Source organism: Sminthopsis crassicaudata, chromosome 2 (genome assembly GCF_048593235.1).
Source record: "Sminthopsis crassicaudata isolate SCR6 chromosome 2, ASM4859323v1, whole genome shotgun sequence".
In the NCBI taxonomy this organism is placed as follows: domain Eukaryota; kingdom Metazoa; phylum Chordata; class Mammalia; order Dasyuromorphia; family Dasyuridae; genus Sminthopsis; species Sminthopsis crassicaudata.
Window position 1 is genome coordinate 86,347,537 of NC_133618.1, and position 14,862 is coordinate 86,362,398.

Sequence of the window (14,862 nt, forward strand, 5' to 3'; positions counted from 1 at the left end):
TATAAATATATAATATGTAACAAAATGGACAAAATAGCACATCTTTGGTGTATTTATCTCTGTCTCTTCCTTAAAACTTAATGTTTTAGGTTTCTTTCTGTCTTTGGAAAGTAAATTCTTTTCTTTTTTTTTTTTTTAAATCCTCTTTACCTTTACCCTTTCTTCCCTGGTTGAACTTTGACCAGCCAGGTTTATTTATAAACCTTATCAAGCTAATTGCACCACCAAGCATTTCAGTAAGCAAGATTTTTTTCAGCTTTGTTTACTGCAAGAAAACTCACTGGAAGGAAAAGCAGCAGAAAATGGCCAAAGAAGAAAGTAAGAAAGACTCTCTCAGAATGAATATGAAGGGTTGCACTAACAATGGATTTGTACAAAATGAGCCAGTCATAGAACGGGAAATTGACAGCAACCAGGCAGATCTACTGAAGACAAGTAATGTTGACATCCCTTTCCAAGAGCTGGACCTTACAACAATCAAGCCCTATGCAGGGATGCCCAAAGAAGTCCTGCTTCTGTACTCGAGCCAAGCGAGGTACAGAGTCACCCGAGAGATCCTCTTCTGGCTCATCATTGCATCTGTTCTTGTGCTCATAAGTGCAACCATTGCAATTATTATCCTGTCTCCAAAGTGTCTTGACTGGTGGCAAATCAGTCCTATATACCAGATCTACCCTCGTTCTTTTAAGGACAGCAATCAGGATGGCAATGGTGATCTGAAAGGTTAGTGCCCATAATGAAGAAAGGAAAGATGTGATTTGGGTTATTGTTTTCTTTAATTCTCTGGAAATTCATTATGCTATGCCTTCTAGGATGGTCAAGATTCTTCATATGATGAAAAAATATTGTTAAGTAAATTTGTCTATTTAAAAAGATAGTATTTGATTAATGAAAAAAAATTGATGGAGACCCTTTGAAACCTTTGAGTCAAAGACAGGTAAAAGAATGCTTAGAAGTATACCACGATGTTTAGCATATATTAGATTACTTGCTGTCCGGGGTGAGGGTGGAGAAGGGAAGGAGAAAAATTTGGAATACAAGGTTCTGCAAGGGTGAATGTTGAAAACTATCTTTGCATATACTTTTAAAATAAAAAGCTATTTTTTTAAAGTATTTCATGAGAATTGACAGATGTTACCATTCCTTGTAACTGATTTAATTTGGTATCTCATAACTTCTTATATCATATATATATGTAATCCCTTTTATACAATAATCTTCTACTAGGTTATTCAAATATATGACATGCTTGCCCCTGGCTTACTAATTCTATCTATCCACTCCCTCCACAGATTTCCTTCAATAAAACACTAATCAGCACAAGTAAGCTAAAACTTCCTAGTTTTTTATTTATATTCTGAAAAGGATTGATATAATCAGAAAATTATCAACTGTTAATGTTGAGTTTGTAACTTTAATATCACCAGTTTTAAGTGAAGTAGACAGTTGGGGAAAATAAAGGGCATAAATGCAGGCTGGTCCTGGATGTGGATACAAGTATTGAGCCATAGTTCTCTTTTAATGTCCTGACTCAGTTTTCCTAATTGTCCTATTCAGTTACTCTGCCTCAGGTCATAACCATTCCATCTTTCTTTTCTTTCTTTTTTTTTTTCCCCCTGAGGCTGGGGTTAAGTGACTTGCCCAGGGTCACACAGCTAGGAAGTGTTAAGTGTCTGAAGGCTGGTGCTCTATCCACCTAGCTGCCCCTATAACCATTCCATCTTAATATTTGATAAGATAAAGGTCTTATATCTTAGACCTTAGGCTACTTATTCCCTCTTAATGTTTAATGGGATAAAGGTCCATTTTAGATATCATTAGAATATCAGGAGCCTCTCCAATACCTCCCTCCATCTTGTTATCCTAGGTGCCTCCCCCCATTAGCTCATTCCCATCCAGGTACCTCCCCCAACATATTATTATTCTTGTTAACTTTTTTAAAATCCTGTATCCGATATTCAGTGCTGGATTCTTTGATACGAAAGTCTCTCCTTTAGCTCTGGGACCAACCATGGATCCATTGGTCCCAGTAAATCTCTCCATTTAATAAATTCTGTATTGAATACTCTCTGATCTCTGTCTTGCTCAGTTTCGCCAGCATTACAAGAGACCTCCTCTCCTTACAATCTATGACCTTATTAAGGTGCCTTACGCCTTTATGCCTCAATTTCCTTTTTTGTACAATAAGGAAAGGATGGTTTCTAAGGTCCTTTTGAATCTTAGATGTTTAATATCCTAAGTCCTGTAAGTACCCTACCTTCCCTGAAGTCCACCTAGGCCAAAGGCTGCTGGAACTCTTGCTGATAGGGTTTATGAGGAAGGCTACATAAACCACACCTTTAGAAATTCATTAACAGTGACTTATCTTACATCTAAGAAATATGAAAGAAATGGGGGGAGGGATTGTTCTTGCCAGGCTGAAAAAAAAGTATTAGTTTTATTTAGAAAAAGTATGATCTTTAAATAGTAAAACCAAAGCTGCTTTATGTCATTCTTACATAATTACATATGTTGGAGTTGAAGAACATCAGGTCTTTTATTGATTTGTCCAAAGACCATAACAAAATAGAGCTCCAAAACAAGAACCAGCAGGGACAAAGACATCTTAAGAAAAGTCTCTGGAGGGGAAGCTAGGTGGCTCAGTGGATAGAGCACCAGCCCTCAAGTCCTCAGGAAGGGATTTCTGAACATCAACATATCAGGGATGTCATTTCATGAATGGAATGATTCAATAAAGGACTCTAAAATTTTTTGGGGGGGCTGCTTTTTGTGGCAGAAACTGTATTCTGTATGCTATAATATGTATTCTGTAATATGTACTACACACATGTTTGTTGCCACCCTGTGTAGTATATTTTGGAGTTAGATTCCTGGAAAGGTGAAAGAAGCTTCTCTTCCCAAAGAATTTATCGAATGGCTTCAGATACAACAACAGGCAGAATCTAAGTTGTTTTTTTTTTTTTTTTGGTATAGGATTGAGTGAATGAACTAGCAAAAATATTCTGTGATTTCTTTTAAAAGCAGGCATATGATTGGGTAGGAGGGGAGGGGGGCAGTAAGATTTGGGGCAGGGATGAGAAGGAGTGTGGAGAGGGCAATGCTTGTTTTGTTCCAGAAATATGATTTCATTCTTGTACAGAACTCCAGGTATGAAAACTCTATGGACTTGAGTTCAGTTCTCAGATACCTACTAGCCCTATTACCCTCCTCAAATCTTAGTCTGTCTTTAGCTTCGTTTACTTCAGTTTTCTCAATTGTAAAATAGGTTAATAATAGCTCCTACCTTTCAGGGTTGCTGTGAGAATTAAACCTGTTGCACAGTAAGCACCTAACAAATGCTTAATTCCCTCTTCTTCCCCTTGAGCAATTGCCTGGGGCACTGAGAAGTTTAAGTCCCTTGGGCAGGATCACATATCCTGAGACAGAAGACCCCAAGTCTTCCTTCCTTTGTGGTCTGCTTGATATCCAATGAATAATGGCTATAGCATATCTTTTCATATTTAATTACATTTAAAATTGTTTAATCACAATGGGTTTCTCATTCATTTACCCCTTAATTCTGACATTTCTGTGAAATATGGAAGGTTCAAAGATTATTATCCCTTTTTAATAAAGAGAATTAGAGTCCAATTCATTCCAGTAAACATTTTAAAAGCTCCTATCACTATGTGCCCAGTATAAAGACCTTGCATTATATGTAGTTGTGGTTCACATAGGAGAGAAGGCATCCGATGAATGTCAATTAAAAGCCTTCAGGATTCAGAGCTATAACTAATAGTGAGCATTTATAGTGTTTCACAAATATTATCTTATTTTATCCTCACAACAGCCTAAGGAGATAGGTGCTATTATTGCCCGATTTTACAGATGAGGAAACTGAGGCAGACAGAAATTGAAGTCCAAGATCACACATTTAGTCAGTGTCTGCGGCTAGTCTTGAACTCACGTTTTCCTGACTTGGCCCAGTGCCCTCTCTACAACTCTTCTCATGTTAGTTGGAGGAAAAAAGACTAGTAAGCACTAGAGGGATCAGGAGAAGCTTCTGGCAGAGAAATAGAGACTTTGAGGAAGCTAAACATGCAAGGGACAGAGGAGAGGAGGGAGTCCATTCCAAGTATGGAGGACAGTCCATGCAAAGGGCGCTTACAGGATGGAAGGCTGAGGTCAGGAATGTGGAAGACTTCCACTCAAGAAGCATTTACTCAGGTGCATACTTTGGGCTTAGCTGTGGGGATATGTGACAAAAATGGACCAACCAGTCTTACCTTGTGGAGTTCACTATCCATAGGTGAAGCTATCCCATGCCCCTAGAAACAGTTATCAGTTATATACAAAGAAAACAGCAGGTGTGGGAGGGGGCAGGATGGGGATGAGGGGAGATATAGAAAAGGCCCCTGGACGTAGAAATTGAGATGAGGGACCCAAGGGGAGCAAGGAGCGCCTTCTGGTCATGGGGATGGCTTATACAGAACCCTGAGAAAAGAGATGGAATGTCATGGGGGAGGATGGCAAACAGCCCAAGTGGCTACCATGCAGAGTGAGGGGAAGGGGGAGAGGGCAGAAGAGAGGAGGTCTAAGTTTTTGGCCGTGGGGAACAACCGAAACTTCTTGAGCGGGACAATGACTTGGTCAAGCCTTTAGGAATCTCTCTTTGGGAACTGGATGTGGGCTGGTTTGGAGGAATAAAGAAACCTTGAATGAGTGAGGGATTCAGCTCTTTTAGTTGTCTGGGCAAGAGTTAATGAATGATTGACCCTAGGATGGGTAAAGGAAAAGAGTCAGAGGGGAGACATGCTCTGGAGGCAGGATTGAAATAACCTAGCAAGCAATTGGATATGAACATCTTGAGTTCAAAAGATCTTGATCTTTTTAAACACTTTCCTCTTTAATAAGGCTAAGGTCAGCAATGGGAGTCTTAGAGCAAAGGAATGACGATTGAGTTAAGGATGATTCTGAGTCTCTTCAGATAAAAATAAAAATGTGTTGTTCCAGAAAGAGTTTGCGTTGAGCTCACATTATACAAAACACTGTGTGTGTGTGTGTGTGTGTGTGTGTGTGTGTGTGTGTGTGTGTGTGTAAAACTTTTGGGAACCCTGACCTTGCCTCAAAGGTTAGTTCAAACAATTTAGTCAATTCTGCTCTAATATTAGTTTTGAAAACCCATTATTTGTTCCAACACCATTGATAACATCAGGGAACAATTTGCTCTAATATGAATTATGCTCCGTTCTATCCACAAGAACAGCACACAAGCAAACTTCAAGCAAAAGTTCAAGCCCCATATTTATTTCTCATATATTTTCTGGTATAGTAGGAACTGGGGTCCCCAGGAAGGCCAGCCCTTGGGAGTATGCAGGCTGAGAAGCAGCCTCAAAATAGCTATCAGGATGCTAGCCACTATTTATTGTGGCACTTATATATTTCTTAATCATTTACTGTGTATAAAACTGCGCTTTTATTTTGATTAGGTTATCTTTTTGTGTGTGTATCACTGATAATATTTTTAAAGTGTTGTACTCCTAACCTCATCTTTTTCTATAAGTGCTATTATTTTATTACACAGTTTTTATTTTTAAAAACAGATATGTCTGGTTAGAGCAGAACTGATTGTATTTGTTGTGTGTGTGTTGTGTGCATAGCATTCTGCAAATTTTAAATAGAATAGAGTACCAAAGTTTTCCCCCAAACAAAAAGCTTCCATTTATACTGGATTCCCTCCACTTCATGGCGTTTCTTCACTCTCCAAATCTCCTTTGAGAGATGATCATTCTCCCTGCACTTAATTCCTCCCTCAGGATTTTGTATCTCAGGATCCCAGATCTGGGCTGAAGGAGACCTCAGAGGTCATGTGGCCCAACTCTTTATTTTACCAGTCTCAGAGAGATTAAGTGACTTACCCAACAACTTGAAGTATGAATTAACTAACTAATGAAGCACCTATTAAGTGTTACAGATACAAAAAGGGAAAACAGCCTTTGCTATCACAGAGCTGTCATTCTAATGGGGGAGGTGATGGGTAAATGCTAGAGGAAGGCTTTGAATCCAAGTCTTCAAATAGAGTCCTCTTTTCCTTGTATCCTCCACTTTTCTTTGTGTTGTTGTTATCTGAGTATGACAAAGTCCTTATTAAAGAAGTGTTTAGAAGGTTGTGACTGTATTTTATGAGACATTGTATTTTCCATAGCATTTAGCCTACTGCATAAAAGAAGAGGCACCCAATAGATATATTTGTTGAATTATTAAGTAGTCAAACAAAAGTGAGAAGCACAGAATTCAACCGAACAAAAAGTCCCCTTAAAACCAAACAAGCTACATTCTTTACAATCTATCTTATATTCAGTGCTGGAAAAAAAATTCGACAAGGTCATTTGTGTTATTTCTAACAGCATATTATGGTAAAAAAGAACAATGAATGAGTCGGGACATCTTTGTTCTAGACTTGGTTTTGTCATTAACCAGGTGTGCGACCCTGGGCAAGCTTTGTTTTATCTTAGGCACTTTCAGGAGGCTCCCTCCTTCATAAACTGATTGAGCTTTTCTCTGATTGCTTTCTAGTCATTAGGGCATCAGTTTAGTAGCATCTGCAAATACTCTCAAAATATTGATTTTCATTCTTAGAATATTATGTCAATATTCTTAAAGTATATTCTGTGGTTATCATCATCATCAAATATTTTCTTTCATTTTCTTTACTTAAAAAAAAAAAAAGACTTCTCATGTTGTAGGGTTATCCTATTTCTCCACTCATCCTTTCAATAATCATATGTAGTTCCATAGTCCTCAGAATGGGAAACTGGGACATCAGGGGGGGGGGGGCAACTGGCTTAGAGATGATTACTGAGAAAGACTTTACAGATTTAGATAAAGAGATCAAGTATTTGAGTCTAGATTTAGACTACAGATCAAAGGTGAGACATAGTGTTTAGACTCTTTGTGTCTACTCATCTCAAAAATGAGGAGGTTGCCTTCTAGCCCTGTATCTATAGTCCTGTGATCTTACCCATAATCCCACAATCTCTGAGGACTATGTTCACTTCATTTCAACTTTTTTTTTCTTCTTTTTGTTGGTGGTAGTTTTGCCAAGTCTAGCACTCTCTTTGTTAGATTATATTGACACTATGTTGCTAGTGTAAAAGGGACATGTGACAGGTTAGTTATAAAACAGCCTTGCAGATAGACATATAAATTCAATCCCCATGTGAATGTTGTTCTGATGGCTGATACATAATCAGTAAAAGGAATAAAAAGAACAATATTTTATTCTTCTTTTGAAATACATTATAATTTCACTGAACAAGTAAGAGTGGCCATTCCAAGACATGTGATGAAAATTCCATCAGTTCAACCACCAAATCATTCCTTGAGCATTAACAAGTCACTTGTTTTTCTTGATCTCAACCTTCCCATTGAAGAGGGCTTTAATATTTGGGAATGTGAATTTCTGTTTTAAGGATCAACTTATTATTAGGATAAAACAAATTAAGCTTGATATTTAAAATGCAATGAAATGAGTGAAATTTCAAATGTTTCTATCAACAAATATGTTATTGTTAATGAGTAATTTAAACTTTTAAAAATCTTCTTTTTGAAGATGTCATAAGCCATGCTGTTATTTAAAAACAACTGACCTAATGTTTCTTGTATTTCCATTTTTCCCCATTTTCTTCCATTCAGGTATAGAAGAGAAACTTGACCATATCATAAATTTAAACATAAAGAATGTGTGGATTACTTCTTTTTATAAATCATCCATTAAAGATTTCCGATATGCTGTTGAAGACTTCCGAGAAATTGATCCTATTTTTGGAACAATGAGAGAATTTGAGAATCTTGTTGCAGCTATACATGACAAAGGTAACAGAGAAGGCAGGAAAAGAGTAGTTTTAAGTGTTTTAAATCTTTTGATTCTATACTTTTCTTGAATTGTATATATTAGTTTTTCATAATATATATCTTCTAACACATATTTTCACTCATTATTTATAAGGTTTGAAGCTAATATTGGATTTTATACCAAATCACACAAGTGATAATCATATTTGGTTTCAATTGAGTCGGAATCGAACGGGAAAATATACAGATTATTACATCTGGCATAATTGTACACGAGAAGGTGACAGCATCAAACCACCCAATAATTGGGTAAGTGTTTTACTCTCCTCCCTTTTTGTGAATGAAGCAAATAGGCTTTTCTGTTTGCTTAAGTAACTAAGCTATTGTGAACCTGATAGCTTATAGCTTTTTTTTGGTAGCAAATATATAGAATTTAATGCAGTTAGATTTTTCAAAATAGGAGAAAACCTTCATAAGATAACAGGACTTGATGCAAGCTGAGTTAATGTCACATAGCATCCTAGGATTTTTTGGTTGTTGTTGTTGTTGTGATGTATGCTATTTAGACCAGCAAAATTGAAGGTCATAAGGGGCAATGACAGAGACAATAAAATGTAAGGGTGAGGCTTGTCAAGATTAATGAAGCATTCTATACCTTGAAATACATTTCACTTGCAATTTCATATGAAGAAATCAGCAGAAATAGTAAGCTTTCCCGGCACACAGACTGCCTTACTACCTTTGTACCTGGTTACTCATTTAGTATAACAGCAATCTGGATAAAATGTCACCATAATTTAGAGTCCCTCACAGAGAGAACTGATATCTGAACAGAGGAAACAATTGTCCTCAAAGCTGATGCCCTGAGGGAGTCCAAGGGGAGGCAGTGCCATTTACAAAGTAGCCATTTCTTAAATATGTATTAAATTTAATTACAATTATTCTTGAAAGTAATATCTTTCCACATATCCTTGTCTTGTTCAGTTTTAAATTCATAACTTGGATATTGATACAAAATAAATTTCAGCAAAATATTTCTTGTCAGATATGCTGCTTTTGTTGGAATTATTCCCTCTCACTCTCCTCCCCCACCAACATCACACTATTTTTGTGGGACTATTATGAACTGTAAATACTATGAAACATATTCTTTTCACTGGCCTTCTCAAACACATGGGCCCAAAGTCTACTTGATGCAATATCAAGGTAATTGGGGACATTTTTAGGGAAGTTAATTTACCAAAGTATTCTCTCTCTCTTTTTTTTTTTCTGAGGCTGGGGTTAAGTGACTTGCCCAGGGTCACACAGCTAGGAAGTGTTAAGTATCTGAGACCAGATTTGAACTCGGGTCCTCCTGAATTCAGGGCTGGTGCTCTATCCACTGTGCCACCCAGCTGCCCCTAAAGTATTCTCCACAAAAATAAAATGCTTAGACATCCGTGAAAGATTGGGGTTGGAGGACAGTTTCCTTTTCTATATATACTATAATGTCTGAATTACATTAAGCAGTCAATGGCCTCTTCTTTATTTGATAGTTGAGTATCTATGGAAACTCTAGTTGGCAGTATGATGACGTGCGAAATCAATGCTATTTTCACCAATTCATGAAAGAACAACCTGATTTAAATTTCCGGAATCCTGATGTGCAGGAGGAAATAAAGGTGAGTAACTACACTCATTTAAACTTCTTTTCCCCAAACACTTCTTTTGTGGAACCAGTTGGGTAAAGGTAAATCACTAGAAGAATGTATTTAGGACAAATACCTGTGACCTTCCTGACACAATGGAAAGCTGAAATGTGAAGATAGTGGCTCCCCAAATTGGCTCCCCCACCGGAGCTGCTAGAAGATTTTGTGAGAAACAAGCTAAAAAGTTTAAGTTCCGATCATCATCTACTTCAGTGTAACCCTCAGTAAATCATTTCACTTTAGCCTCAGTTTTGTCATCCATCTCAAACGATAATAACAAGTAAAATGTGCTGCAAGTCTTAAAGTGCCGTATAAATGCTAGCCTTTACTAATGTTATTGTTAGTTTCTTTCCTGAGGCTGGTTCTGATTGGATATGGGGATAGCAAAGAGCCACAGATGACTCTGAGATTACAGATCTCTGTGAATGGAGGGTGCCTTCAGCAGAAATGGGAAAGTTTGGAAGAAGGATGAGTTTAAGAGAGAAGTTATGAATTCAGTGAACTCCCCTCCGGCAATCTCCCTGGAGATCAGGATAATTCCAAAATAGCATCACAGACTTATGAAAAGATCTCGGAAGTCCTCTAAGCGAGGGATCTAGCAGTAAAAAATGTATCCTGGAAGGGGTCTGTTACCCTCCCAATCAGATGAAAATGCGGAACATAGATGATGATTCACTAGTCAGTCAGTCTTATTAGGCACCTGTAATGTGGTAGACACTGTGTTAAGTACGGGGATGCAAAGAGAAGTCAAAAAAATCTAATAGGGAAGCAACAACAGGTAAATATGTACGAAAGACACACACACGTGTGTGTGTGTATATATATATATACACACAATAAGTGGGAATTAATTAACAGAGAGAAGGCAGTAGAATTAAGAGGGAAGGATGGGAAAGGCTCCTTGCAGAAGGTGGTATTCTAGCTGTTCTTGAAGAGAACCAGGGTAACTAGGAGGCAGATGAGGAATGCCATATTCCAGAACTCGAGGGCAGCCAGAGATAACGCCTGAGCTCAGAGACAGCGAGTCTTTTGTGGGGAAGTGCAAGGAGATCATTGTCACTGGACTGAAGAGGATTTTTTTTTTTTTTTTTTGGTGGGGAGAGGAGGTGTAATAAAAATAATTATAGCTAACATTTATATGAGGCTTACTGATTTATAATTATCTCATTTGGTCCTCACAACAATCCTGGGACCCGATGCTATTTCTATCTCGGTCAGGAAGACTGGTGCTGTGCCCACTGTACCTGGCAGCCCTTAAAACCTACTTGTTGTGAGAAGACTAGAAAAGTAGTATTGGGTGTGGGGAGACAGTATGAAGGGCTTTGAATGACAAAATACTATTTGAAGCACCTTGGGACACTTTGTAAAAGGGTAGGAATTTATATTTGGACAGAAGGAGAGTTGCTCTTATCAGATTTTAGCATTCTCTTTTTCCTGTGCAAGGTCCTTGTTTTTTTTTTTTCTCCTTTAAAACAAATTCTCTATATTGTAAAATTGAGTTTCCAACAAGGTGAAAACTAGAGAAGTTTAGACGAACCAATCAATAATTGCTGCAATGTATCACAGTTTTTTGTTTGATTTTGGGTTTACTTATTTATTTATTTATTTTTTTATAAACGAGTCCAGATTCTTCCCAGGATTCCTGAGAATAGTAAATTAATAAACATGAATCATCTTTACTCTTAACTTGGGATGATAATTAATTATTTCCAGGATGACCTTAGGCAGATCAAATAGTGTAAAAAATAAAAGACCTGCCCTAGAAAGTGACCTAGCTCATAAAAAGGTTTAGTGAACAGGTCAACAACCGCTCTTATCTTGGAAATAGAATAGGCAGATTAATAATTTGCTAACCAGAAATCCTGTGGGTCATTATAAATTGTGCCTTTCCAGAGGTGACTTGCTTGTTGAGTCACAGGTATTTCAACCTTCCTTCTTCCTTTTGTGTTTAGTGTCCAGAGAGGCTGTGACACTTTGTGATTATTCACTGATTAAGCCATGCTACAGAAAGGAGCTGTTTATCCCCTTCTATATCCCTGTATTTTCCCTCTGCTCATCTTTCACCTTCCATTTGTGGTAGGACGTGATTTTGTCCCACGGGCTTGAGGGTAATGTTTTACAAGGGTGATGTGGAAAGCCCAGAGAGTTAGGTCAGCATTGAACATTGAACATTTCCCTTGGAGCTGGCCTCTGAGGCGTCCCAGCCATGTAAGTAAATCATTTCAACCTGCGCTCCAGGAAGCTCTGAAAGACTGTAAAGTGCCATGAAGGTGCTGATCTACACTGGCAGGGGGAATTTCCTCACTTAAAAGTTCCACATAAAAAAAATCATTGGTTCAATTCCCCTCTTTATCCTCTGTTAAATAGAGGCAGCTTAGGGAATTGGTAGATAATAGGATCATAGATTTGGGACAAGGATGGATCGTAGATAACATCAAATCCAAATTCTCTAGTCTTAGAGGTGAGGAAATGAAGGCACAGGGAGATGAAGTTACTTGAGGAGGTCAGAGATCCTAAGTGTCTGAGATAGGATTCAAATCCAGATCTTGAGTCCAAGATTGGAACTTGAACATAGGGCAAAGGTCTCTAAGTAATTGGATTCAGATGTTGCCCTCTAGTTACTAGCTGTGTGACTATGGGAAAGTTATGGAAATCCCTGAGCCACAAGCAGTTCTCTAAATTGTGGATGGACCTTAGAAAGAGACAGGTTTGGGGGGTGGGGGTAGGGAGGAAATTTCTGTATGAAGGAAATCCCAGGTCTTTCATGTGTTCAATATAAACCTTAACATAACTTCAATATAACTTTTTTTAAAAAATTAAAGCTTTTTTATTTTCAAAACACATGCATGAATAATTTTCAACACTTACCTTGCAAAACCTTGTGTTCCAGATTTTTTCCCTTCCCTTCCCCCTACTCTCTCCCTTAGGTGGCAAGCAATCCATTATATGTTAAACATTCAATATAACTTAACCCTGGCCAAGCCTTTTAACATATTTGGGCTAAAGTTTTCTAAAGTATAAAATTAGGACTGAAAAAGTTGGAAAGGTTTTAGGAGGGGGTGGTTGGGAGAAACCTTGAACAAAACTTGCATTTGTAGAATTCCTTAACTTTGCAAAGACAGATTGTATATCCTGTCATTTATTGTTTAGAACACTTCGTGAAGGAGAATGGGTTAACCCTAATTCACAGATGAGGAAACTGAGACTGAGTGACTTCCCAAAGTTCACACAGTTTGAGTTTGTATGGGAAGCTTCTGACTCTTAGGCCAGTTTTTACTCTATTATTTCAAAGTCCGTCCTCAGCTCTGCCCTTCTGTTTTCTTATTTCTGACACTCCCGAGAAGAAGAAAGGAGAAAGAACCCTGATGCCTTAGAATCAGGAATACCCAAGTCCTAGTTGTACCACTGACTAGTGTGGCTGTGTGACTGTGGACAAGTGACTTGACCTCTCAGTGCTCTAGGGAATTTTCTAAGATTAAAAGTTACAGATTTCTGATCTGCATTTGGCAAAGGGAATTTTCCTAACAGGTATTAGCCACTCCAATGACATGACAGTTGGGATAAAAATAGCAGTAACAATAGCCAAAATCCAATTTCTTTCTAGTGAAAAGCCACAAGAGCCCCTAGCTCAGAGTGACCCCACTCTGCCAGTGTAATGGTAGAACAACGCTATCATTCCTACTCAGCACTCAGCGGTAGGAACATCCTTCCAGCAGATCTTTGTCCTTATATGTTTCAGTGGAACCCCTTTTATCCCCTTGCTTGGGAAAGCAATTTAATGGAGAATAATGTTAAGGACGGGGCAGTTCTGGTAAATGTTTAACAATAGGATCTCCAAAAAATGTGGGCGTAACCCACTTTTAAGGTTAATCTGCATTATTATTTTCTTGATCACTTTCTTAAAGTTTTGACAGTTAATGGAATAATAAGTCAAGACCTGATTTGTAACACTTGCTGATTTCCATGCTCATCCTAAAAATCTAACAATCAGGTCCCTCTAGCCCTCTGGTGGGAGCGGGTTCCAGAATATCTCTGGAAAGACCTCCCTTCCCTTAGCCTGGACTTTCCTAAGTAATTTTAGGACGTGGGTCACTTGTCATCACCCAGTGTATCCACCAGGGGGAGGTCATTTCTCTATCTTTAGTATACCTCCAAAGTCCATCTCACTGACAACACCTTTCCCGTTTTTCCATCCTCAGCCCATTTATTGTAGACAGCTGCTGAGTCAGTTTGTTTTACCAAAGAGTAAAACCGCTGGGCAGAGCATTTACAAGTTGTGTAAGAGTCATCTCCTCCCTTAATTTTAATCTAAGTTGCTATGGAGTTTTCTGATCAAATCATTGTAAGAATCAGCCCATTTCACAAACTGTCTTCCTTCTGCCTAGAATCTGTAGCTCATCCCTCCCTTTAAAAGTCCTTACTTAATCCTTATTACCGTGCATGGAACTCTGCTGTTTCATAGAATCACAGACAGATCTTAGAGTTTGTAGGATCCACATCCCCTCACGGTGCATAGAGGCTCAGAGAAATTAATGTATTTGCCCAGAGTCCCACAGATACTAAACCTCTGAGGCAGAATTTGAACTCAGAACTTGCTGACTCTATCCAACACTATCTAGGTCAGCCTGTGCACAAAGGTTCTGTTCTATCATTCCTTCCGTTGAACTTCTGCATCTCTCACACTCACTATCATGATACACTGCCTCTTTTTTTTTTTTTTTTTTTTTTTTTTTTGGCTTTTAAAAACTTTTCAGGCATGGCTGGACCCACTTTTTTGTTTCCTTAAACATCTCATCCCCATTTTTTGTAAGTTTTTATGGAGATCTACCTCCTCATAAGGAGGCCACTGATCCCTCCCTCCCTGGTGTTCCACTCATGCTTCTTACCTTTCTCAGCTGTCCATCACCTTTCTTCAGCTCTCCTAAAAATGTGGCTTTGTGTATAATGTAAGATAGACATTTCTAATGAGATACTGGTACAGCTATCCCTTTCAGATGACATAATCTGGCAAATCCTCGTAAAATTTTTTGATCTTCTACTTATATCAGAAAAGTATTTTTTTTTCTTTTATGGGGTTTTTACAGTGTCTTATTGTAAAATCTGGCTTAAGTATTGGTCATAGGCTATAGATAGGGCGATGGGATATCTCTATATTTCTAGTCTTTCTGTGTGTGGGTTTGGTGGGTTTTTTCCACAAACTTCAATTTTTAACTTTAAAAAAGAAATTGTATATATGTTATTAAAAGATAAATTAAGTTGATATTATATAACAATATATTTTTTATGCATTTCTGAGTTTCTGAACTTTTTCTATCATCTACTGGCCTTTGTATGTCATCTG

The 14,862-nt window shown here is 37.9% G+C and overlaps 1 protein-coding gene across 1 annotated transcript in view; it reads left to right on the forward strand.

Moving 5' to 3' along the window:
- Positions 1-229: 229 nt before the first annotated feature.
- Positions 230-14,862, forward strand: part of SLC3A1 (solute carrier family 3 member 1) — a 29,412-nt gene continuing 14,779 nt past the window's right edge. Inside the window, exons 1-4 of the mRNA XM_074286711.1 lie at positions 230-723; positions 7,675-7,854; positions 7,988-8,142; positions 9,369-9,494. Coding sequence (XP_074142812.1) covers positions 303-723; positions 7,675-7,854; positions 7,988-8,142; positions 9,369-9,494 — 882 coding nt within the window. The 5' untranslated portion in view covers positions 230-302. The remainder of the gene's footprint in view (positions 724-7,674; positions 7,855-7,987; positions 8,143-9,368; positions 9,495-14,862) is intronic.